Source organism: Aotus nancymaae, unplaced genomic scaffold, assembly GCF_030222135.1.
Source record: "Aotus nancymaae isolate 86718 unplaced genomic scaffold, 86718_ANA_hifiasm-v0.15.2.pri h1tg000008l, whole genome shotgun sequence".
NCBI classification, from domain to species: domain Eukaryota; kingdom Metazoa; phylum Chordata; class Mammalia; order Primates; family Aotidae; genus Aotus; species Aotus nancymaae.
The window spans coordinates 53,773,156-53,797,323 of NW_026988419.1; the positions used below are offsets into that span (position 1 = coordinate 53,773,156).

The following is a 24,168-nucleotide window of genomic DNA, read 5'->3' on the forward strand; positions in this document are numbered from 1 at the left end:
GATCTCTAATACAGATGAAGTGGATCAAAAATTGCATTTATAAAGTATCTATAATTTTGTATAATTTTATATGCTAAGCTAAGAAAAATTTAGAAATGTGCTTTTTGATAAATTAATCTTAGAATAATCTAATCATTCCAGGAATAAACCAGAAGAAGGCCATCAACTGGTGTCTAATTCTTTGATTTCTACTTTTATGTTAAATAAAATTTTGTCGTAAAATAATAATCATTTTTCCCCATACAGAGTTTTCTAGTTCTTTTCTGTCTGCTGAGGAAGAAGGACTTCATAGCTCTGAACTTCAGTTATCTAATATCAATGAAGCACTTGAACTTTCGTCTGAACCTCCGGTTTACTCAACTAAATTTGATTCCGAAAAGGAAGGCACTGTCCCAGTTTTTGTCAAAGAAGTGTCAAATGCTGACATAAGCATAGGGGATGTGGCTACACTGTCTGTAACTGTCATTGGCATCCCCAAACCTAAAATTCAGTGGTTCTTTAATGGAGTGCTGTTAACCCCTTCTGCTGACTACAAATTTGTTTTTGATGGTGATGATTATAGCCTGATCATTCTGTTCACCAAATCTGAGGATGAGGGAGAATATACATGCGTGGCCAGTAATGACTATGGAAAGACAATATGTAGTGCCTATCTAAAAATAAATTCCAAAGGAGAGGGTCACGAAGACACAGAAACAGAATCAGCAGTGGCAAAATCTCTGGAAAAGCTTGGAGGTCCTTGTCCTCCTCACTTCCTTAAGGAGTTAAAAGCAGTTTGCTGTGCTCAAGGGCTTCCTGCCATCTTTGAGTACACAGTGGTTGGAGAGCCTACCCCTACTGTTGCATGGTTCAAAGAAAACAAGCAGCTTTGCACCAGTGTTTATTACACTATCATTCATAACCCTGATGGCTCTGGGACTTTCATTGTTAATGACCCTCAGAGAAAAGACAGTGGCCTCTATGTCTGCAAAGCAGAGAACATGTGGGGTGAGTCCACCTGTACAGCAGAGCTGCTTGTGTTTCTGGAAGACACAGACATGACTGATACCCCCTGCAAAGCACCGTCCGCACTGGAGGCTCCTGAGGATTTTTCACAGGCATCCTTAAAGGGTCCTGCAGTTGAGGCACTTGACTCAGAGCAGGAAATTGCAACGTTTGTAAAAGACAGCATTTTGAAACCTGCTTTAATTACAGAAGAAAACCAGCTACTATCTTATGAGCATATTGCTGAAGCCAATGAATTGAACAGTCAGCTTCCTTTGGAAGCTCAGGAGTTGCAATCCATTTTGGAGCAAGACAAGCCCACTCCTGAAAGCACCAGGGAATTTCTTGGCAGTGTTCACTCTCAGCCTCTCCAGGAGCCATCTCCCAACCTCGAGCTGCAGATTGTACAGTCCCAGAAAACCTTCTCCAAAGAAGGAATTCTAATGCTTGAAGAGCCTGAGTCACAGGCGGTTCTATCAGATACTGAGAAAATCTTCCCAAGTGCCATGTCCATAGAACAAACTAATTCATTAACAGTTGAGCATCTGAAAACTTTATTAGCCGAACCTGAAGGGAATTACCCACTGTCTTCAATAGAACCTCCAGTGCATTCTTATCTAACCTCTGTGGCTGAGGAAGTACTTTTACCAAAAGAACAGACGGTACCTGATGCCAACAAAGAGCAAAGAGTGACTCTTCAAAAGCAAGAGGCACAAAGTACGCTCATCTTGAGTCTGAACTTAGCTGAGGGACATGTGGAGAGTCTCCAGAGTCCTGATGTCGTGATCTCTCAGGTAAACTATGAGCCCCTACTCCCCTCAGAACACTCATGCACAGAAGGAGGTGAAATTCTGATGGAAAGTGCAAATCCACTGGAAAATGCAGGGCAAGATTCTGCGGTCAGAATTCAGGAAGGCAAGTCCTTAAGATTTCCGCTAGCACTTGAAGAAAACCAGGTACTGCTCAAAGAAGAGCATTCTGACAACGTGGTGATGCCCCCAGACCAAATCATTGAGTGTAAAAGAGAGCCTGTGGCAATAAAGGAAGTGCAGGAGGTACAGGAAAGGGAAATTCTTTCCAAGGAAAGCTTGCTTTCTGGTATCATAGAAGAGCAGCGATTAAACCTGAAAATTCAAATCCGCAGGGCTTTGCAAGCAGCCATGGCCAGTGAGCAACCATGTCTTTTCTCTGAGTGGCTAAGAAACATTGAAAAGGTGGAGGTCAAGGCCGTAAACATCACCCAAGAGCCCAGACACATCATGTGCATGTACCTTGTTACCTCAGTGAAGTCTCTAACAGAAGAAGTAACCATCATTATTGAAGATATTGATCCTCAAACGGCTAACTTGAAAATGGAACTTAAGGATGCTTTGTGCGCTATTATATTTGAGGAAATAAACATCCTAACAGCTGAGGGTCCTAGAATTCCGCAGGGAGCCAAAACAAGTTTGCAGGAAGAAATGGATTCTTTTTCAGGTTCACAGAAGGTTGAACCCATTACTGAACCAGAAGTTGAATCTAAATATCTTATCTCAACTGAAGTTAGTTCTTTTAATGTGCAAAGTCAGGTTAAATATTTGGATGCCACAACTGTCACTGATGGGGTTGCTTCAGCTGTTGTCTCTGATCAAAAACATGATGAGAGTCTGAAACCATCAGAGGAAAAAGAAGAGTCCTCCTCTGAAAGTGCTACTGAGGAAGTTGGGACAGTAAAGATACAGGAAGCTGAGGGTGGCTTAATCAAAGAGGATGGCCCTGTGATACTTACACCCTTAGTGGATACTGTTTCTGAGGAAGGTGACATTGTACACCTCACAACATCCATAACAAATGCTAAAGAGGTGAATTGGTATTTTGAGAATAAACTGGTGCCTTCAGATGAAAAGTTCAAGTGTTCACAAGATCAAAATACATATACGCTAGTCATCGACAAAGTAAATGCCGAAGACCATCAAGGAGAGTATGTCTGTGAGGCCTTGAATGACAGCGGAAAAACAGCAACTTCAGCAAAACTTACTGTAGTAAAAAGAGGTTGGATTTTAAGGATTAAATAGATCAAGTGCTAACATTCACTGGATTTAGGTTGCATCACTTAAATTTTCACTTATCTGCCACTTCCAGAATGTAATTTATTTGGAGTGAGTATGAAATCACAGACACAATCATGGTTATGAACTCACCTTTTCCCTTACCACCCTGTTGGGTTCTATGCTATCATATCCATGGTACTACTTATTTTAAAAGTAAAACATATTTTCATATGTTTCATAATATCAATAGATAAGCTTTTAGTTTATTTTCATATGAAGATACTTTCATAATATGTAATAAAAAGCTATCAGTGAACACCTAGCGACTCTGAAATCACAGTTCTCACACTGTGAAAATTAAAAATAACCATGATTAGTTGTCTGTTTCTTGTTTCTATTTCTTTTTTGCTGTTGTTTCACTTCATCACTTTAGTATATCGTATTTGTTCACATTATTTTCAGTTATGCATGTAATCCAGTAGCCTCACATTTTAATATTTTTTTCATAATTCACTGCAAAGCAATGATTGAATGTGTTTTTCTTTAAAAAAAAAAAAAAAAAGCTTATTGTCTTCTTTTGCCTTCAATGATCTTTCTCATTTTCCAGTCACTTGTCTTAAACTGCTGTAATCCATCTCACCAATTTCAACTGTTTTACTCCATTAACAGCAACAAAAATTAGAAGGAAAAGAAAAATGTGGTATGCCTGATAAGGAAGCATGTTAATGGACTCTACTTCCCTTTGCAGCTGCCCCAGTGATCAAGCGGAGAATCGAACCCCTGGAAGTAGCACTGGGCCACCTAGCCAAATTCACCTGTGAGATCCAAACTGCTCCCAATGTCCGGTTCCAGTGGTTTAAAGCTGGCCGAGAAATTTATGAGAGTGACAAGTGTTCTATTCGATCTGCAAAGTATCTCTCCACCCTTGAAATCCTGAGAACCCAGGTGGTTGACTGCGGCGAGTATACATGCAAAGCTTCTAATGAGTATGGTAGTGTCAGCTGTACAGCCACACTAACTGTGACAGGTAAATGCCATACATTGACACAGATGTTGTCACCTTATTTCATATTGTTACCTTTTTTGCTTTTTGTACATGTATGGGAAATGCTTGTCCTACCAACTAGAGAGACCAATAACCAAGATGGTAACATGGTAGCTAGGTACTGCAGAACCTGTATGGAACAAGAAATCATTATTTACAGCCATACTTCTACTACTGACCAAAGAAAAAATAATTCATTATTTGAGAACAATGTTAAGTAATCAAATGAGCTTGGCTTGGCTCTTCATATAAAACATATCAGGAAAGTTTGGTGCTACTAAAAAGAAATAATGTCTCAATGCATTTAAAAATTTTAAATCAAATAACCAATTAAGAACAGAATTATAAACTTAAAAAGTCAGTATCTAAGTCTAAAATTAACTACTAATGTAAGGCAGGGAGCTAGTATAGGACTTAAAACTAGGCATTTTTACTAATTTAAAAATAAGACAATTACGCAAATATCCTATTCCCAATTTTCTAGTTGATACATAGGATGACTTTCAATAGCTAATAGTTAACACTCATCAAATATTTGAATTTCTTCATTAACCCAAATATTACTAGCTTGCTTTTTATCCTTCCTTGCTTCCTTCCTCCCTCCCTCCCTTCCTTCTTTCCTTCCTTCCTCTTCCTTCCTTTCTTTCTTTTCTTTTCTTTTCTTTCTTTTCTTTCTTTCTTTCCTTTCTTTCTTTCTTTTCTTTTTCTTCCTTTCTTTTCTCTTTCTTTCTCTTTCCATTTCTTTCTTTCCCTCTTTCCAAGAGAAAGTGTGAGTATGAACTATGGTTTGAGGACAGGGATAGAGGTGCAGTCAAGCCGTACATGGACTGTCGAGGGAGGTTGTCCCTTGGTCTTCTTTGTCAATGAGAATATCAAGGGGAAAGGCAAATACAACACATTTCTTAGACTTGAAAAAGATGAGGTTCCCTATAGCTTCCTCTTCTCTACAATCCTTTTACATGACCCTAAGAAAAACCCAGACCCATGATGACCCAACCAGTGTGTTTCACTCTGGTCAAAAAGTCTCCATGCAACGAAGTACATGACATTATTCACACTGACACTTTTGGAAGTTTCTTCACTCAAATTAGGTCAATTTAGGAATGGGACTATTATGGAAGCTTCAGATAATAAGAGGAAAGGAAAAGAAGGATGACTCAAAAAAATTAAAAACAGAGGTTCTAAAACTCTTGCTTCAAGATGCAGAATGGAAAGGGGAAGTTGTTGCTATTAAATATTTTTACAAGTTTGAGTTGGCCTAGAGGATGCATTCATAGTTACTCCATATAAGAATTTCCAGGCAGTTGACATTAAGGTTAGAAAGACATTACAAAACTACTTCAATCTTCTCATCATTTGATATCCTTACTCTTCAGAAGAGTCAAATACATTTTATCTTCCTTACATAGTCTCCTAATTTGCAGAATTAAAGTATCAGTTGAATAGCTTATCAAATAATTAATCAGCCACTAAAATGGACAAATCTTTAGCAACGTTACTTAATAAAGAAACACTTGTCTTTTCTTTGATAGAGACAAGTAAAGTGATATCTTGCTCCTTTATAAAGAACACTCTCATCCCTTTCCTTTGACAATCTTTTGTTCTTATTAACACATTACTCTACTTTAAGTTATGGCTCATGTTTATCTAAAGACTTAACTCATCTTTTCTCTGTCTTGGAATATATAATTACAGCAAGTGCTTTGGTGGGGACTAAATGTAATGCTGGAAAAAATTTCTTTTGCAGAGGCATATCCACCAACCTTTCTCTCCAGGCCTAAGTCCCTTACGACTTTTGTGGGTAAGGCAGCCAAGTTCCTCTGCACACTGACAGGGACTCCTGTGATAGAAACCATTTGGCAGAAAGATGGTGCTGCACTCTCACCTTCACCTAACCACAAGATTTCCGACGTAGAAAATAAACACATTTTAGAACTCTCAAACCTTACCATTCAAGATAGAGGAGTTTATTCTTGTAAGGCTTCTAACAAGTTTGGAGCAGACATCTGCCAAGCAGAGTTGATCATCATTGACAAGCCACATTTCATTAAAGAATTAGAGCCCGTGCAGTCCGCTATCAATAAGAAGGTCCACCTTGAGTGCCAAGTAGATGAAGACAGAAAAGTCACAGTTACATGGAACAAAGATGGGCAAAAACTCCCCCCAGGGAAAGATTATAAGATCTATTTTGAAGATAAAATAGCAACACTTGAGATTCCTTTGGCCAAACTGAAAGATTCAGGAACCTATGTCTGTACAGCTTCAAATGAGGCTGGAAGCAGCTCCTGTTCAACCACAGTCACAGTCAGAGGTAAGAAACGTGTGAATGTATTTTCCAGTTCCTTCTCTGTAAGGAATCCTCAGTACAAAAGCTGTTGTCAAACAATACAGTAAGCTTTGTTATTAAAATCATGTCATTCAGCAAATATTACGGTTTGGGAAAGTCCTGGCATTGTTTGATTTTATTTTTTAATCCTCCTCAAATTTCACTTCCTTTTGTTCTTTTAAATTGTCTGCTATTAACAAGGCTTGCTTAAAATTTCTTCTAAGAAAAAACTCCAAGTGTCTGGGCAATCCTTAATCATCTTATTTTATAAAATTGTTCTTTGTGTAGTAGTTTGTTTATTGTTGTTCTATTTTAAGTCAAGAGACTGGGAAAGTGTCTTAGAATGATAAGAACCTATTAAATGCACCACAGCTTTTTCAGAAATTTTGTGGAGATATTTTATGTGTGTTGGGTCTCTTTGTTGTGTATGTCTACTTTTCTTTTGTGGAGTTTATGTTTCAGACATCTTCTCCTTTTTCTTTTTTGCAAACTTCATGTAGAGCCACCATCCTTCGTGAAGAAGGTGGATCCCTCTTACTTAATGCTCCCAGGTGAATCAGCACGCCTCCATTGCAAACTGAAGGGCTCACCTGTGATGCAGGTTACTTGGTTTAAAAATAACAAAGAACTCAGTGAAAGTAACACAGTCCGAATATATTTTGTCAATTCTGAGGCTATACTTGATATTACGAATGTAAAAGTTGAAGACAGTGGGAGTTACTCATGTGAAGCAGTGAATGACGTTGGCAGTGATAGCTGCAGTACTGAAATAGTTATCAAAGGTTTGTTTACTGCGTTTCCATTCAGTATTTTTCTGAGAAAATATTTTCCTTTTACTTGCCTATTACCCTTTACTTACACAATGTGTTCGTGCTTTTGTAGAACCTCCTTCTTTCATCAAAACTCTTGAGCCTGCAGACATAGTGAGAGGAACAAATGCTCTACTTCAGTGTGAAGTCTCAGGGACTGGACCATTTGAAATTAGCTGGTTCAAAGATAAGAAGCAAATTCGAAGTAGTAAAAAATACAGATTGTTTTCTCAGAAGTCTCTTGTGTGTCTGGAGATCTTTTCGTTTAATAGTGCAGATGTTGGTGAATATGAATGTGTTGTTGCTAATGAAGTCGGCAAGTGTGGCTGTCGGGCAACACACTTACTCAAAGGTTAGTGCTTGAAAACCTCATGTCTCTTTAATAAATTGTCAAAATAGCTTTCTTACCCCATGGAAGAAAAATTGGTACTTTCTTCTCTTATCCTATCCTTTTACATTTGTTTTGTCTTAGTTTGACCTGGGACCTTTGGAACAAAGTCAGTAACTTTCACCTGGTCTTTTTCCTGAGACCAGTGTAAATATCTATGATCTGATAACAAAAGGGAATTACATAATAAGCCATTTTGTCAGCTGATACATATTTATCTTCTATGCCTCTGTCTCTTTGATGAAATTATAATTATTCTTAACTTTTATTTCTTCTTCTAGTTAACACTATGAAATAGTAGTATTGGGACAAGATAAATATAATCTTGATATAACTCTTAAATATAGATGGATGGTGTTGAAAGTATTTGGGAATTGATATGTTTTATATGCTCTCTTTTCTTAACTAGAACCTCCAACCTTTGTAAAGAAAGTAGATGATTTTATTGCACTGGCAGGACAAACTGTTACCCTACAAGCTGCTGTGAGAGGGTCAGAGCCCATTTCTGTCACATGGATGAAAGGACAAGAGGTCATTAGAGAAGATGGAAAAATCAAAATGAGCTTTTCCAATGGTGTTGCAGTCTTGATAATCCCTGATGTTCAGATTAGTTTCGGAGGCAAATACACATGCCTGGCTGAAAATGAAGCTGGAAGCCAAACATCTGTTGGGGAATTAATAGTTAAAGGTTTGTGTAGGAACACTTAAACCTCGAATTGCTATTTACATTTAAAGTGAAACCCTAATATGCATTTAGGATCCTAACTATTTCGTACCATTGTAGAACCTGCCAAAATCATTGAGCGAGCAGAGCTGATCCAGGTGACAGCAGGAGACCCAGCCACACTGGAGTACACAGTGGCAGGCACCCCAGAGCTGAAGCCCAAATGGTACAAAGATGGGAGACCCTTGGTCGCCAGTAAAAAGTACCGAATAAGTTTTAAAAACAATGTTGCCCAACTCAAATTTTATTCAGCTGAGCTGCACGATAGTGGTCAGTACACATTTGAGATTTCCAATGAAGTGGGCAGCAGCTCCTGTGAGACAACATTCACTGTATTAGGTTAGTATTTTTAGAAAACGATGCTACATATTTGTTTGAAACCCAACAAATGGCCTAGAATCAATCACTGAGCACTTTTCTATATTGACCTTTTCTCCCTTCTTGTGCCACAAACAGATCGAGACATTGCTCCATTTTTTACCAAGCCCTTGCGCAACGTGGATAGCGTTGTTAGTGGTACCTGCAGACTGGACTGCAAAATTGCAGGCTCCCTCCCCATGAGGGTGTCCTGGTTTAAGGACAGCAAAGAAATCACTTCTTCTGACAGATACAGAATAGCATTTGTGGAAGGCACAGCCTCTTTGGAGATCATCAGGGTAGACATGAATGATGCAGGGAATTTCACTTGTCGAGCCACAAATTCCGTGGGAAGCAAAGACAGCAGTGGAGCCCTGATTGTGCAAGGTTGGCTGGAGACTTTGCATTTTATCCTCCTTATTAAAGATTATGTTCAAATTAAGTTATCTTCCCTTAGATCAGACCTCTCAATTCTTTGAAATTCTTTCTTATACTCCTTCTTCAGAACCACCCAGTTTTGTAACTAAACCTGGATCAAAGGATGTTCTGCCTGGCTCAGCAGTCTGCCTGAAGAGCACTTTCCAAGGATCTACTCCTCTCACAATCAGATGGTTTAAGGGCAACAAAGAGCTGGTTTCTGGTGGAAGCTGTTATATTACCAAAGAAGCTTTAGAGAGTTCTCTGGAACTCTATGCAGTAAAAACCTCTGATTCAGGCACATACACATGTAAAGTCAGCAATGTCGCCGGAGGCGTGGAATGCAGTGCAAACTTGTTTGTAAAAGGTTTGCATTGTTTTCTTGATATCTTTGTGCTACCCTTGTTATAAATTCTTCCCTCTTTCTCATATTTCTTAATAACTGCTTTCTGTCCACAGAACCTGCCACATTTATTGAAAAGTTAGAGCCATCACAGCTGTTAAAGAAGGGAGATGCCACCCAGCTAGCCTGCAAAGTAACTGGTACCCCGCCAATTAAAATAACATGGTTTGCAAATGATAGAGAAATTAAGGAGAGCAGCAAACACAGAATGTCTTTTGTGGAGTCTACTGCAGTTCTAAGACTGACAGATGTTGCCATCGAAGACAGTGGTGAATATATGTGTGAGGCCCAAAATGAGGCTGGCAGTGACCACTGCAGTAGTATTATCATAGTCAAAGGTTTGTGTTCACTTTGCCTCTTGTGTTGCCAAAGTTATGGCCCATGGCACAGACCCCTCCTCCCTTAATGCAAATCATTCCTTTTTTACTGTAGAGTCACCTTACTTTACCAAGGAATTTAAGCCGATTGAAGTCTTAAAGGAGTATGATGTCATGTTGCTGGCTGAGGTGGCAGGCAGTCCTCCCTTTGAGATCACTTGGTTCAAAGACAACACAGTCCTGCGAAGTGGTAGAAAGTATAAGACCTTCATTCAGGATCACTTGGTTAGCCTGCAGATCCTCAAGTTTGTAGCTACAGACGCTGGTGAATACCAGTGTCGGGTGACCAATGAGGTGGGCAGCAGCATCTGCAGTGCTAGGGTGACTTTAAGAGGTTAGTATTGGTTCCAGTGATGAACTGGCCCTTCTGAAGAGTAAATTATTTTTTTAAGCCAGTTTTACTTTAGGAATAATGTTGATTGAGAATTCATTCTTCTGCTAGAACCCCCATCCTTCATAAAGAAGATCGAGAGTACCAGCTCCCTCCAAGGAGGCACAGCTGCCTTCCAGGCCACTCTGAAGGGCTCCTTGCCAATTACAGTGACTTGGTTAAAAGACAACGACGAAATCACTGAAGATGATAATATAAGAATGACCTTTGAGAACAACGTGGCCAGTCTGTACCTCAGTGGCATTGAAGTCAAGCATGATGGGAAATATGTATGTCAGGCCAAAAATGATGCAGGAATACAAAGATGTTCTGCATTACTCTCAGTAAAAGGTTGGTTCTGAAAGTTTGCCATGGGTTTGTGGAAGAAATGCAGATGTAAGCCTTTCAGGAGGGTAATACACAACCCATATCTATGCCTTTGTTTTCTACAGAACCTGCAACAATCATTGAGGAGGCTGTGTCTATAGACGTCACCCAAGGAGACCCAGCCACTTTGCAGGTTAAATTTTCAGGGACTAAGGAGATTACAGCCAAATGGTATAAAGATGGTCAAGAACTGACCCTGGGTTCAAAATATAAAATCAGTGTCACTGATACAGTCTCAATACTGAAGATTATTTCTACAGAAAAGAGAGATAGTGGAGAATATACTTTCGAGGTCCAAAATGATGTTGGAAGGAGCAGCTGCAAGGCTAGAATTAATGTATTAGGTTGGTATTTGTTCTTCTACAGAGAGGATTGGCACTTTCATGCTCTTCCTTTCTTAAAATTAAAAAAAAAAATACAAATTAGTAGATTGACCTTTTTTTTTCTTTGCTTTATCATTGGATAGATCTTATCATACCTCCTTCATTCACCAAAAAGCTGAAGAAAATGGACAGCATTAAAGGCTCTTTCATTGACTTAGAATGTATAGTAGCTGGGTCACATCCCATAAGCATCCAATGGTTCAAAGATGACCAAGAAATATCAGCAAGTGAAAAATACAAATTCTCTTTTCATGACAATACTGCCTTCTTGGAAATAAGCCAGCTGGAAGGTACAGACAGTGGGACATACACTTGTTCTGCAACCAACAAGGCAGGGCACAACCAGTGCAGCGGTCATCTGACAGTCAAAGGTTGGCAAATTTTATTTCCACTTACCAAGAACTTACAAAATATTTTTCTTTCATTTCTCAATTCTTACCTTTATTACTAAGTTATAAAATAAAACTTCCTCTTTCTTTTTGCTTCTTTTTTCTTTCACCCAGAACCCCCTTACTTTGTGGAAAAGCCACAGTCACAAGATGTCAATCCCAACACAAGGGTACAGTTAAAGGCTCTTGTGGGTGGCACTGCACCCATGACAATAAAGTGGTTTAAAGATAACAAAGAGTTACACTCAGGAGCAGCCCGCTCGGTCTGGAAGGATGACACCTCTACCATTCTAGAGCTCTTTGCGGCCAAAGCTTTTGATTCTGGAACTTACATTTGCCAACTAAGCAATGATGTTGGTACAGCAACCAGTAAAGCCACTCTCTTTGTAAAAGGTCTGGTCTCTACATCTCCTCACTTTCTTGCTTGTCTAGATTTTCTTGCTGGGGGACGGGGGTGGGAGGAAAAGGCGCTTAAGAAAGCAGTTTTTCCCAGTGACCTGTTTTTTAAAATATTCAACATCACAAATCTTTTTCCATCTTTAGAACCTCCTCAATTCATTAAGAAGCCCAGTCCAGTCTTAGTGCTGAGGAATGGACAGTCAACAACATTTGAATGCCAAATAACAGGCACTCCTGAAATCCGAGTGTCTTGGTATCTAGATGGGAATGAAGTAACAGCCATTCAGAAACATGGCATTTCCTTCATTGATGGTTTAGCCACTTTCCAGATTTCTGGTGCCAGGGTAGAAAATAGTGGGACTTATGTCTGTGAAGCTCGAAATGACGCAGGCACGGCGAGCTGCAGCGTTGAACTCAAAGTGAAAGGTTCGTGATTGGAATCTATTCTCCATTTGGGCTGTGCTGCCTGATAGGTTTGGGGTCTTCCCTTGAGTAAGCTACTGTCTTCCTTTTGAATCTTTAGAACCCCCCACCTTTATCAGAGAGCTGAAGCCTGTGGAGGTAGTAAAAGATAGTGACGTGGAGCTGGAGTGTGAGGTTACGGGAACATCTCCGTTTGAAGTCACTTGGCTGAAGAATAACAAGGAAATTAGAAGCAGCAAAAAATACACATTGACCGACAGAGTGTCTGTGTTTAACCTCCATATAACCAAGTGTGACCCTTCTGACACTGGGGAATACCAGTGCATTGTATCCAATGAAGGTGGCAACTGTTCTTGCAGTACTAAAGTCGCCCTAAAAGGTCAGTTATTCAAGAAGCAGCCTACCAAATAAAAATTCTGGGCCAGGTGCAGTGGCTCACACCTATAATCCCAGCACTTTGGGAGGCCGAGGCGGGTGGATCACGAGGTCAAGAGATCGAGACCATCCTGGTCAACATGGTGAAACCCCGTTTCTACTAAAAATACAAAAATTAGCTGGGCATGGTGGTGCATGCCTGTAGTCCCAGCTACTCGGGAGGCTGAGGCAGAAGAATTGCTTGAACCCAGGAGGTGGAGGTTGCGGTGAGCCGAGATCGCGCCATTGCACTCCAGCCTGGGTAACAAGAGCGAAACTCCGTCTCAAAAAAAAAAAAAAATTCTGTAACACTTTTTAATCTTACGATTATGGGTAGGAGTTACAATATGTCTCTTCTTTTCACACTATCTTATTTAATCACAGAACCACCATCGTTCACTAAGAAGATAGAAAATACCACTACTGTTTTAAAAAGTTCTGCCACCTTTCAGAGTATTGTGGCAGGCTCTCCTCCTATTTCTATAACCTGGCTAAAGGATGATCAGATTCTTGATGAAGATGATAACCTTTATATTTCATTTGTGGACAATGTGGCTACACTCCACATCAGAAGTGTGGATAATGGACACAGTGGGAGATATACGTGTCAAGCCAAGAATGAGTCAGGAGTTGAGAGGTGTTATGCCTTCCTTTTAGTACAAGGTTTGTAAGCTGTTCTCTTTCAAAGACAGTCTATGGAGATAGTATCATGAGCAGACATTATTTCTAGTGGAGTTATCAATGTAACTCATCCACATTTTCATTCTTACTGCAGAACCAGCTCAAATCATAGAGAAACCTAAATCAGTTGATGTTACGGAGAAAGATCCGGTGACCTTGGAATGTGTTGTGGCTGGAACACCGGAACTCAAAGTGAAATGGCTTAAAGATGGGAAACAAATTGTTCCCAGTAGATACTTTTCAATGAGTTTTGAAAATAATGTGGCCAGTTTTAGGATTCAGTCAGTAATGAAGCAGGACAGCGGTCAGTATACTTTCAAGGTGGAAAATGACTTTGGAAGCAGTAGCTGTGATGCCTACCTGAGAGTGCTAGGTTTGTATCTCCACCCAAGTCAGCTTCCCTTATTTATATTATGTCCTTTGTAAACAAATAGCAAGAGATTAATGGATGTGTTTTGCTGTTTGCATTGGACAGATCAAAATATTCCTCCATCATTCACCAAAAAATTAACCAAAATGGATAAAGTTTTGGGCTCTTCTATTCATATGGAGTGCAAGGTTTCTGGTTCACTTCCCATTAGTGCTCAGTGGTTTAAAGATGGAAAAGAAATATCTACAAGTGCAAAATACAGACTTGTATGCCATGAGAGAACTGTGTCTCTAGAAGTTAATAATCTGGAATTAGAAGATACTGCAAATTACACATGCAAAGTGTCAAATGTAGCAGGAGATGATGCATGCAGTGGCATCTTAACTGTGAAAGGTTAGAATTTCTTTACCTCTTCTTGATTCTTCTTTGTGAATGCTTCTTAAATGTATCACTCTTACTTTTGTATCCTTTAGAGCTAAAATCTCTATGATTCTGTTTCTTTAGACACATATTAATTGCATTCAAGAAATATTCAGCCATTGCCACTTTTCAGGAGTGTTTTCTTATATGTCCATAAAACTGTTGCAATAATTCAACTACAAGCAATTTAATTAAATATATCTCTCTTAAAATCTATAGAACCACCAAGCTTCCTAGTGAAACCTGAGCAACAGCAAGCCATACCTGATTCTACAGTGGAATTTAAGGCAGTACTAAAGGGAACACCACCATTTAAAATAAAATGGTTTAAGGATGATGTGGAACTTACCTCGGGTCCTAAATGTTTCATTGGCTTGGAAGGGTCGACTACCTTCTTAAATCTCTACTCAGTGGATGCTTCTAAGACTGGACAGTATACTTGCCATGTTACCAATGATGTTGGTAGCGACTCTTGTACTACAATGTTGCTTGTGACAGGTGTGCAAGTTTGACTGTTTTATGTTTCTGTCTGACTGTGGCTATGGCTCTCTCTGTATTCAGTTACAATGTCTCTAAACAATCAAGAAAGTATTATTCTTTCTAACATAGTAGACAGTATTTGTTCTTTTTTTCTCTTCCCTGCATACTACCTAATTTAACTATTGTTATTTATTTCTGTTTTCTTATACTCTCCTCTTTCCTGACTCTTTAGAACCACCAAAGTTTGTAAAGAAATTAGAAGCATCCAAAATTGTGAAAGCAGGTGACTCTGCACGACTTGAATGCAAGATAACTGGATCCCCAGAAATCAGAGTTGCATGGTTTCGAAATGAACACGAACTTCCAGCCAGTGATAAGTACAGAATGACTTTCATTGACTCAGTGGCCGTCATACAGATGAACAATCTCGGTACTGAGGACAGTGGAGATTTCATTTGTGAGGCTCAGAATCCTGCAGGCAGCACAAGCTGCAGTACCAAGGTTATAGTAAAAGGTAGACATCTCATTCTTGTGTTTCTCATTAACTGAAAACCATCTCCCCTGGGTATTATAGCTCTTTATTCTTTAAGTATCATTTTAGTTTCCATTTGAGATCATAGAATATTTTCCTGAGCTAGTATTATTTCCCTTTTTAGATGTTTTTCCTTCTTGAATTTTGGTTACATGTAACTAGGCATTCTGAAATACTTTTCTTGTTATTCCAGTGTCATAATTCTGATTACCTTAACACACTGGCCAAACATCAAATGTGATGTTTCAAAACTGCACACAAAAAATGAAGCAGGCATTTTAAAATTAATCTTTCACCTCAATCAACTTACAGATATATCACTCTCATTATAATCTATATCATTAACAACAAGCACTATTTACTATATCTACACAAAGTGAAGACAATAAAGGTTTTACCCTTACGTTTAAAACAGGACAATCATATTTTTTCCCCTCTCTCAAGAATCACTTCCTATCTTTTAAAAATTATATGACTGTACCTTGATACAAATGGTACCTGTATTTTTTGCTGCAATTTTCCAGTGGTTTTTTTTTTTGTCACAAAGGCCAAGTTTGTCATGTTGTAAGACAATTATTCCAGTAATCATTTGCTGAAATGGAAGACTTAGATCACAGATATTGTGATGACTTCCAAGTGTCTGTTATAGAGCATATAAAAAAAAATTTTATCCTTGAAAGTAGAATTCCATACTTTATGCAGATCCTATTTGTTACTATACTTGCTTGTTTACAATTTTTGTTTCAGTCTTTTTAGTCTAAGATACAACAGTAAGCTGGAGTAGACAGAATGTTGAACTGTTCAGTAATGACGTCTAGGATCTATCTGGGTTCTCTGCCCATCCAGCTGGTTATCTTGTAAAGGTGAATGGCTTCTGAGGCTGTAATCCCATAATAGTGATAGCACTGGACTCTGCTTACCCATTAGAATACCTTAAACCTTTCTTCCAATTTAAAGGCAAATAAAAAACTTTCATTCAGTGAAATTCAGTAGCCCAAGTCATGAGAAATTCTTGTTTTTTACAGAGCCACCTGTTTTTAGCAGCTTCCCTCCTGTAGTAGAAACCCTTAAAAATGCTGAAGTCAGTATTGAATGTGAACTTTCGGGAACACCACCGTTTGACGTGGTATGGTACAAAGACAAGCGGCAACTCAGAAGCAGCAAGAAATACAAGATTGCATCCAAAAACTTCCACGCAAGTATTCACATCCTCAATGTGGACACTTCAGACATCGGTGAATACCACTGCAAAGCACAGAACGAAGTGGGAAGTGATACTTGCGTTTGTACTGTAAAACTGAAAGGTAAACATAGTTCTTCCATGTGGCAGAAATGTCATGAATGTGCAAAATCCTATTTTTTTCTCTCTTGCATGATCTGGACAGTCTTTGCAAAAATCTCTATCTATCTTTTCCTGTTCAGAACCACCAAGATTTGTCTCCAAACTGAACAGCCTCACCGTTGTAGCTGGAGAGCCTGCTGAATTACAGGCATCCATAGAAGGCGCCCAGCCTATTTTTGTCCAGTGGCTTAAAGAGAAGGAAGAAGTGATTAGAGAAAGTGAAAACATCAGGATTACATTTGTGGAAAATGTTGCAACTCTACAGTTTGCAAAAGCAGAGTCAGCTAATGCTGGAAAGTATATTTGCCAAATCAAGAATGATGGTGGAATGAGGGAGAACATGGCCACACTGACCGTCTTAGGTTGGTACAATAGCCCCCGATAGAAACTGGTGCCAAGTGCTGGAATGTATTACTAAGAGTTACTAGCAGACTCTTTTTCTGAATTTCTTCTAGAACTATATTTATCTTCATCTATTTGGAAGGTCTAGAGGAAAGACACAGTTGATCTTTCAAATACTCTTTTCTGTTTCTGTGATTCTAACAAAAATTAGACATCTGTTTTATTATTTAATAACTACCTGCCTTAATCAATTAGCAGGTATTATCATAACTATCTTTGATTAAACATGAAATAATACAGAGCTCAGCATGTGCTACAAGACTAATTGTTAAAATTAACAAGAAGTCCAAAGGTTGGCATTTCATAGCAAAGCTTGCACATAAAATTAAATTACAATTAAATGGCTGGATGTGGTGGCTCATGCCTGTGATCCCAGCACTTTGGAAACCTGAGGTGGGCAGATCATGAGATCAAGAAATCAAGACCACCCTGGCTAACATAGTGAAACCCCTCTCTACTAAAAACACAAAATTAGCCAGGCATGGTGGCATGTGCCTGTAGTCCCAGCTACTCAGGAGGCTGAGGCAGGAAAATCAGTTGAACCCAGGAGGCGGAGGTTGCAGTGAGCTGAGATTGCACCACTGCATTCCAGCCTGAGTGACAGAGCAAGACTCTATCTCAAAAAATATATATATATATATGATTAAACAATTGTTTGAATAACAATTTTCAAAGAATTGTCTTTGGCACCTTAAAGCAAAGCAAAAATAGCAAGTAATTTACAATGACTGTAGCCTTGGATCTACAGAGGGTCAAGTGGAAATCAATATATACTGCCTAATGCACATTGTTTAAATTTTTTTGAAGTTGAGTTGTGCACAAACATATATTTCTTAAGAATAATTGCTATATAAGATGACAGCAAGAGTGGGGGAGGGACAAAAAATAAGGAGAAAAGAAAACTAAAAATATTAAAATCAAAAAGTTATGACTGCATGCAATTATGGAATCACACTTTAAATAGTGTGATTTAAAGGACACTATTAGGACAGCGCCCTAAATATAGCCATCTCGTTGGAAGAAACAGTCTTAGTGAATGTAATAGTAGAGACATAGTAAAGATCCCAGACTTTGACAGATGGATATCATGTTTTATTTCAGAGCCTGCAGTCATTGTTGAGAAGGCAGGACCAATGACAGTGACTGTGGGAGAAACGTGCACTCTGGAGTGTAAGGTGGCTGGTACTCCGGAACTCTCTGTTGAATGGTACAAGGATGGAAAGCTGTTGACCAGCAGCCAAAAACACAAATTTAGCTTCTACAATAAAGTCTCTTCCTTAAAGATTCTCTCAGTTGACAGGCAAGATGCAGGCACATACACTTTCCAGGTTCAGAACAATGTTGGAAAAAGCAGCTGCACAGCTGTGGTTGATGTTTCAGGTTAGTTCTGCTACTTTCCTCTGGTTACTTATGCAAATTCCTTTTTCAAGTTTCCTTCTTTCCAGTCTCTTCTAATCTTTCAAATCATGATGAGTCTTTTACCTTTCCTCACACAGACCGAGCGGTTCCTCCCACTTTTACACGAAGACTGAAAAATACTGGTGGGGTGTTAGGTGCCTCTTGCGTCTTGGAATGCAAAGTAGCTGGATCATCACCTATCTCAGTTGCCTGGTTTCATGAGAAAACTAAGATTGTCAGTGGAGCAAAGTACCAAACCACGTTTTCAGATAATGTCTGCACATTGCAGTTGAATTCTCTGGATTCATCAGATATGGGCAATTACACATGCGTGGCCGCTAATGTCGCTGGGTCTGATGAATGCCGTGCAGTGTTAACTGTACAAGGTCAGTAGACAGTCAAACTTGGAAGGAATTTCTTACATATTCCTCTTCAGGTGCACATCTATGTTGACAAACATTCGAAAAGTATGCTAGTGTTTTATTCAAAATTGCAACTCCATTTGAAGCTTACAGGATCTTTTCATTGTCCTCCATGTCTATATAGAATCACCCTCTTTTGTGAAAGAACCTGAACCTTTGGAAGTACTACCAGGCAGAAATGTAACCTTCACAAGTGTTATTAGAGGAACCCCTCCATTCAAGGTCGGCTGGTTCAGAGGTGCCAGAGAACTAGTGAAAGGAGACCGGTGCAACATCTATTTTGAAGACACTGTGGCAGAACTGGAATTATTTAATATTGACATATCTCAGAGTGGAGAATACACCTGTGTGGTTTCTAACGATGCTGGCCAAGCATCCTGCACTACTCGTCTCTTTGTAAAAGGTTTGCTTAAGTGGATTTGCTTTTCCTATTTTCTGTATGCTGGTATCCTTGGGTTTTTATTGTGTTTAACTGCTGTGCTTTGTCACTTACTAGAACCAGCTGCATTTGTGAAGAGATTAAGTGATCATTCTGTAGAACCAGGGAAGTCCATAATTCTGGAGAGCACCTACACTGGAACACTTCCAATTTCTGTCACATGGAAAAAGGATGGATTTAACATAACTCCCTCTGAAAAATGTAACATAGTCACAACAGAAAAAACTTGTATGCTGGAAATTGTGAATAGCACAAAAAGAGATGCAGGACAGTATTCCTGCGAGATTGAAAATGAGGCAGGAAGGGATGTTTGTGAAGCTCTGGTATCTACATTAGGTGCGTTGTCTTATTGTCTGTTAAATTGTTTGTGTTCTTCTAACATGTAGCATAGTTTCTTTGATATTCATTAATTCCAGTTGCTGATTGTGAGCCTTTTTTCCTTAGAACCACCTTATTTTGTTATGGAACTGGAACCTTTGGAGGCATCAGTTGGAGATTCGGTTTCTTTACAATGCCAAGTTGCTGGGACACCAGATATTACCGTGTCTTGGTACAAAGGAGACACCAAATTACGGTCAACTCCTGAATACAGGACCTACTTTACAAACAACGTGGCCACACTTGTTTTTAATAAAGTGAACATCAATGACAGTGGAGAGTACACATGCAAAGCAGAAAATAGTATAGGAACTGCTTCTTCTAAGACTGTGTTCACAATTCAAGGTGATGATATTTTACAAATTAAGAATTTTTTTTCCCTTAACTCTTATATCTTTATGGCGAAATTCTTATTTCATCTCTTAATGTCTCATGTCTCCCTACAGAGCGCCAACTCCCACCTTCCTTTGCAAGACAATTAAAGGACATTGAACAAACCGTAGGGTTACCTGTTACACTTACTTGTCGATTAAATGGCTCCGCACCCATCCAAGTGTGCTGGTATAGAGATGGAGTACTTTTAAGAGATGATGAAAATCTACAGACATCATTCGTAGATAATGTGGCAACTTTAAAAATTTTGCAAACTGACTTGAGTCACTCTGGCCAGTACTCTTGCTCAGCTTCCAACCCACTTGGAACAGCGTCTTCTAGTGCTAGACTCACAGCCAGAGGTTTGTTCACATGTCAATCTTTTTCTTTGCAAACTGTGACTTCTTGTTTCATTGTCAAAGTAGAAATGACCAATGGCAAAAAAACAAGCAAACAAAAAATACACATTGCCTTTCTTCTCATCTTCCAGAACCTAAGAAATCTCCCTTCTTTGACATCAAGCCGGTATCTATAGATGTTATTGCTGGAGAAAGTGCTGATTTTGAGTGTCATGTTACTGGTGCTCAACCGATGCGAATCACTTGGTCAAAAGATAACAAGGAGATCCGTCCTGGAGGAAACTATACAATCACCTGTGTGGGAAACACTCCACATTTGAGAATTCTTAAAGTAGGCAAAGGAGACTCTGGTCAATATACTTGTCAAGCAACCAATGATGTTGGCAAAGACATGTGCTCAGCTCAGCTCAGTGTAAAAGGTATCATTCCATGGCAGTTGACAATATTTGTTCCTTCCCATGTTTGCAAAATTGTCTTATAAAAGTTTCTTTTGTGTTTAAATGTTTGAGATAAACTAACTGGATATATTAGAATTTGTGTATTAACGTTGGAGGCAACATTAATCAAAGTTGTGTTTTCTCTTTATATTGTTGTTTACGTTAGTGTTTCTCTAAGTGTCATTCTATCAAAAAGTATTGTTTAATTGAAATTCGTTAAATGTTGTTTTAACTATCCATTCCATATTTTCATGCTTTCTTGTTATATGGCATTCTGATTTATCATTACTAAATGTTGATCAAATACATCTATAACACATTAACTTTTATGTTTTAACTCACAGACTAAAAAAGTATCGACTAAATTCTCTATTAAAAATGTTATGAGATTATTTAATTTAAAAGATAACTAATTTTACCACAAAATCTTCAGAAAGTATATTCTTAATAACAAACCAGCTTAAATATGAATTTATGGGATCTTCAACTATAAAAGCAAGCTCTTTTAACAGGTATAGTAAATATCCCTTACTGACTATTTCATTTGGTTTACTAGAACCTCCAAAGTTTGTTAAGAAATTAGAAGCTTCAAAAGTTGCAAAGCAGGGAGAATCCATTCAACTGGAATGTAAAATAAGTGGCTCCCCAGAAATCAAAGTTTCGTGGTTCCGAAATGACAGCGAACTTCATGAAAGTTGGAAATACAACATGTCATTCATTAATTCCGTGGCATTGCTTACTATCAATGAAGCCAGTGCTGAGGACAGCGGGGACTACATTTGTGAGGCCCATAATGGTGTTGGTGATGCCAGCTGCAGCACAGCGTTGACAGTGAAAGGTTAGACACACTAAGCTTCTTTGTTTCTTTATTCTCCTCTGACCTGGGCTCTTAGCAAAGTTAGGAGCTCTAAAATAAAAGGATAATTAAAGTTATTTGATTGCAATTCTTCAACAAGTCTTAATGAATTGTCATTTCTTTGATCACACCAATCACTCTTCATGGTTCTAGATTTAATTTTTTTTTTTTTTTTACTTTTTAGTAAGTATGTGTTCTCATTGTTTGTCTCCTTTTTATCTGGTAGCACCTCCTGTTTTCACCCAGAAGCCTTCTCCAGTAGGAGCTCTTAAAGGTTCTGATGTGATTCTTCAATGTGAAATTTCGGGAACTCCCCCATTTGAAGTAGTATGGGTTAAAGATCGAAAGCAAGTCCGAAGCAGCAAGAAATTTAAAATCACTTCGAAAAATTTTGATACAAGTCTTCATATCCTTAATCTTGAAGCCTCCGATGTTGGGGAATATCACTGCAAAGCTACTAACGAGGTGGGAAGTGACACGTGTTCTTGCTCTGTCAAGTTCAAAGGTTTGTATACATGGGCACAAAAATACATGCCCCTTCCTTCTATCTGTTCTTGCCTAACTAATAACTTATGTGGTCATGATTCTCACATTTTTTCCTCTAACCACAAATTTCTTTCATCAGAACCTCCACGATTCGTGAAAAAGCTAAGTGACACCTCAACCCTTATTGGGGAGGCTGTTGAGTTACGGGCCGTAGTGGAGGGCTTCCAGCCAATTTCTGTTGTCTGGCTGAAAGATAAAGGTGAAGTCATCAGAGAGAGTGAAAACACCAGGATTTCATTCATTGATAACATTGCAACCCTCCAGCTGGGGAGTCCAGAAGCATCTAATTCTGGAAAATATATATGCCAAATCAAAAATGATGCCGGAATGAGAGAATGCTCCGCAGTCTTGACTGTACTAGGTTAGTAGCAAAGCACAACCAGAGGGAAAAAAATCAAGTTAATTGATCCATGATTATTTTCCTTAAATACTCCTCTTATCCAGTAATACAGTGCTTGTACTTTTGAGATTGAAAAGTGGCTTTGTTTTCGATGCAAAATACTTCTTCTTTCAGAACCGGCCAGAATCATAGAGAAGCCTGAACCCATGACTGTCACTACTGGAAATCCTTTTGCATTAGAGTGTGTAGTGACTGGAACACCAGAACTTTCAGCCAAGTGGTTCAAAGATGGAAGAGAATTGTCTGCAGATAGCAAACATCACATTACTTTCATCAATAAAGTAGCTTCCCTTAAAATCCCCTCTGCAGAAATGAGCGACAAAGGGTTATATAGCTTTGAAGTGAAAAACAGTGTTGGCAAAAGTAACTGCACTGTATCTGTCCATGTTTCTGGTGAGTAGAATGAGATTTCTATGAATAGACAATATTTCCGGGGGGTGGGAGGGGGCGGAATAAAACTTCTCTTTAAACTCAAAACTACCCTTCCCCACGTAGATCGGATTGTGCCTCCTTCCTTCATCCGCAAGCTGAAAGACGTGAATGCCATCCTGGGGGCCTCAGTGGTTTTGGAGTGCCGAGTCTCTGGCTCAGCCCCGATTTCAGTTGGCTGGTTTCAGGATGGAAATGAGATTGTTAGTGGGCCCAAGTGTCAGTCCAGCTTTTCAGAAAACGTCTGTACTTTGAATCTGAGCTTGTTGGAACCCTCCGACACAGGCACATACACATGTGTGGCAGCCAACGTTGCTGGTTCCGACGAGTGCTCGGCGGTCCTGACTGTGCAAGGTCAGTGTGCAGGGATACGGCTGCTGCTTCTCTAACACCTCTTTCGTGTGGACTTGATGCCTGTCTTCCCTGGAGTTTCTTTATTTCTTTATTTTGTCTTCATGTTTAGTCTTAGCTCTCTTTTTTTAAGGAGCAAAAGCACTTCTCACTTGGATTTCTTTCTTCTCTTAATCTCCCCTTCCACCTCACAATATCTAGAACCACCATCTTTTGAACAAACTCCTGATTCTGTGGAAGTTTTGCCTGGAATGAGCCTCACGTTCACCAGTGTCATCAGAGGCACCCCTCCTTTCAAGGTCAAGTGGTTTAAAGGCAGCAGGGAACTGGTGCCTGGGGAGTCATGCAACATCTCTCTGGAAGATTTTATCACAGAACTGGAGTTGTTTGAGGTGCAGCCTTTGCAAAGTGGAGACTATTCTTGCCTCGTTACTAATGATGCTGGCAGTGCTTCCTGTACCACACACCTTTTTGTGAAAGGTTTGCTCTTTCCCCCAATATGTGCATCTTTTAAAATTTCTCCTAAGTCTTCATTAGAAGACATGAATTTTACCCTCATGTTTTCTCCTTACAGAACCAGCCACCTTTGTGAAAAGATTGGCTGATTTCAGTGTTGAGACAGGAAGCCCCATAGTGCTGGAGGCCACGTTCACTGGCACGCCTCCAATCTCAGTGAGCTGGGTGAAGAACGAGTATCTTATTTCACAGTCTGAGAATTGCAGCATTACTATGACAGAAAAATCTACCATACTGGAAATTCTTGAGAGCACAGTAGAGGATTATGCACAGTACAGTTGCCTGATAGAAAATGAGGCTGGTCAAGATATCTGTGAAGCTCTGGTGTCTGTCTTAGGTGTGTTGACAGCTACTTCTTTTTATTGCTCTCTTTCTTTTCAAGCATCCTCTTTTACTTAGTATGACCGACTGAT

General features: G+C 39.2%; 1 protein-coding gene across 1 annotated transcript in view; it reads left to right on the forward strand.

Annotated features, from left to right (window-relative positions):
* Positions 1–24,168, forward strand: part of TTN (titin) — a 270,706-nt gene that overhangs the window by 65,707 nt on the left and 180,831 nt on the right. Inside the window, exons 46-83 of the mRNA XM_064373293.1 lie at positions 247–3,015; positions 3,763–4,041; positions 5,807–6,370; positions 6,886–7,167; positions 7,268–7,546; positions 7,992–8,270; positions 8,367–8,645; positions 8,763–9,050; positions 9,169–9,447; positions 9,540–9,821; positions 9,916–10,194; positions 10,303–10,581; positions 10,683–10,961; positions 11,084–11,371; positions 11,504–11,782; positions 11,933–12,214; positions 12,312–12,590; positions 13,010–13,288; positions 13,401–13,679; positions 13,782–14,069; positions 14,316–14,594; positions 14,809–15,090; positions 16,134–16,412; positions 16,531–16,812; positions 17,954–18,232; positions 18,349–18,636; positions 18,797–19,075; positions 19,169–19,447; positions 19,556–19,834; positions 19,936–20,223; positions 20,352–20,639; positions 21,214–21,495; positions 21,740–22,018; positions 22,139–22,420; positions 22,574–22,852; positions 22,955–23,242; positions 23,441–23,719; positions 23,814–24,092. Of these exons, the coding sequence (XP_064229363.1) occupies positions 247–3,015; positions 3,763–4,041; positions 5,807–6,370; positions 6,886–7,167; positions 7,268–7,546; positions 7,992–8,270; positions 8,367–8,645; positions 8,763–9,050; positions 9,169–9,447; positions 9,540–9,821; positions 9,916–10,194; positions 10,303–10,581; positions 10,683–10,961; positions 11,084–11,371; positions 11,504–11,782; positions 11,933–12,214; positions 12,312–12,590; positions 13,010–13,288; positions 13,401–13,679; positions 13,782–14,069; positions 14,316–14,594; positions 14,809–15,090; positions 16,134–16,412; positions 16,531–16,812; positions 17,954–18,232; positions 18,349–18,636; positions 18,797–19,075; positions 19,169–19,447; positions 19,556–19,834; positions 19,936–20,223; positions 20,352–20,639; positions 21,214–21,495; positions 21,740–22,018; positions 22,139–22,420; positions 22,574–22,852; positions 22,955–23,242; positions 23,441–23,719; positions 23,814–24,092 (13,461 nt within the window). The remainder of the gene's footprint in view (positions 1–246; positions 3,016–3,762; positions 4,042–5,806; positions 6,371–6,885; positions 7,168–7,267; positions 7,547–7,991; positions 8,271–8,366; positions 8,646–8,762; positions 9,051–9,168; positions 9,448–9,539; positions 9,822–9,915; positions 10,195–10,302; positions 10,582–10,682; positions 10,962–11,083; positions 11,372–11,503; positions 11,783–11,932; positions 12,215–12,311; positions 12,591–13,009; positions 13,289–13,400; positions 13,680–13,781; positions 14,070–14,315; positions 14,595–14,808; positions 15,091–16,133; positions 16,413–16,530; positions 16,813–17,953; positions 18,233–18,348; positions 18,637–18,796; positions 19,076–19,168; positions 19,448–19,555; positions 19,835–19,935; positions 20,224–20,351; positions 20,640–21,213; positions 21,496–21,739; positions 22,019–22,138; positions 22,421–22,573; positions 22,853–22,954; positions 23,243–23,440; positions 23,720–23,813; positions 24,093–24,168) is intronic.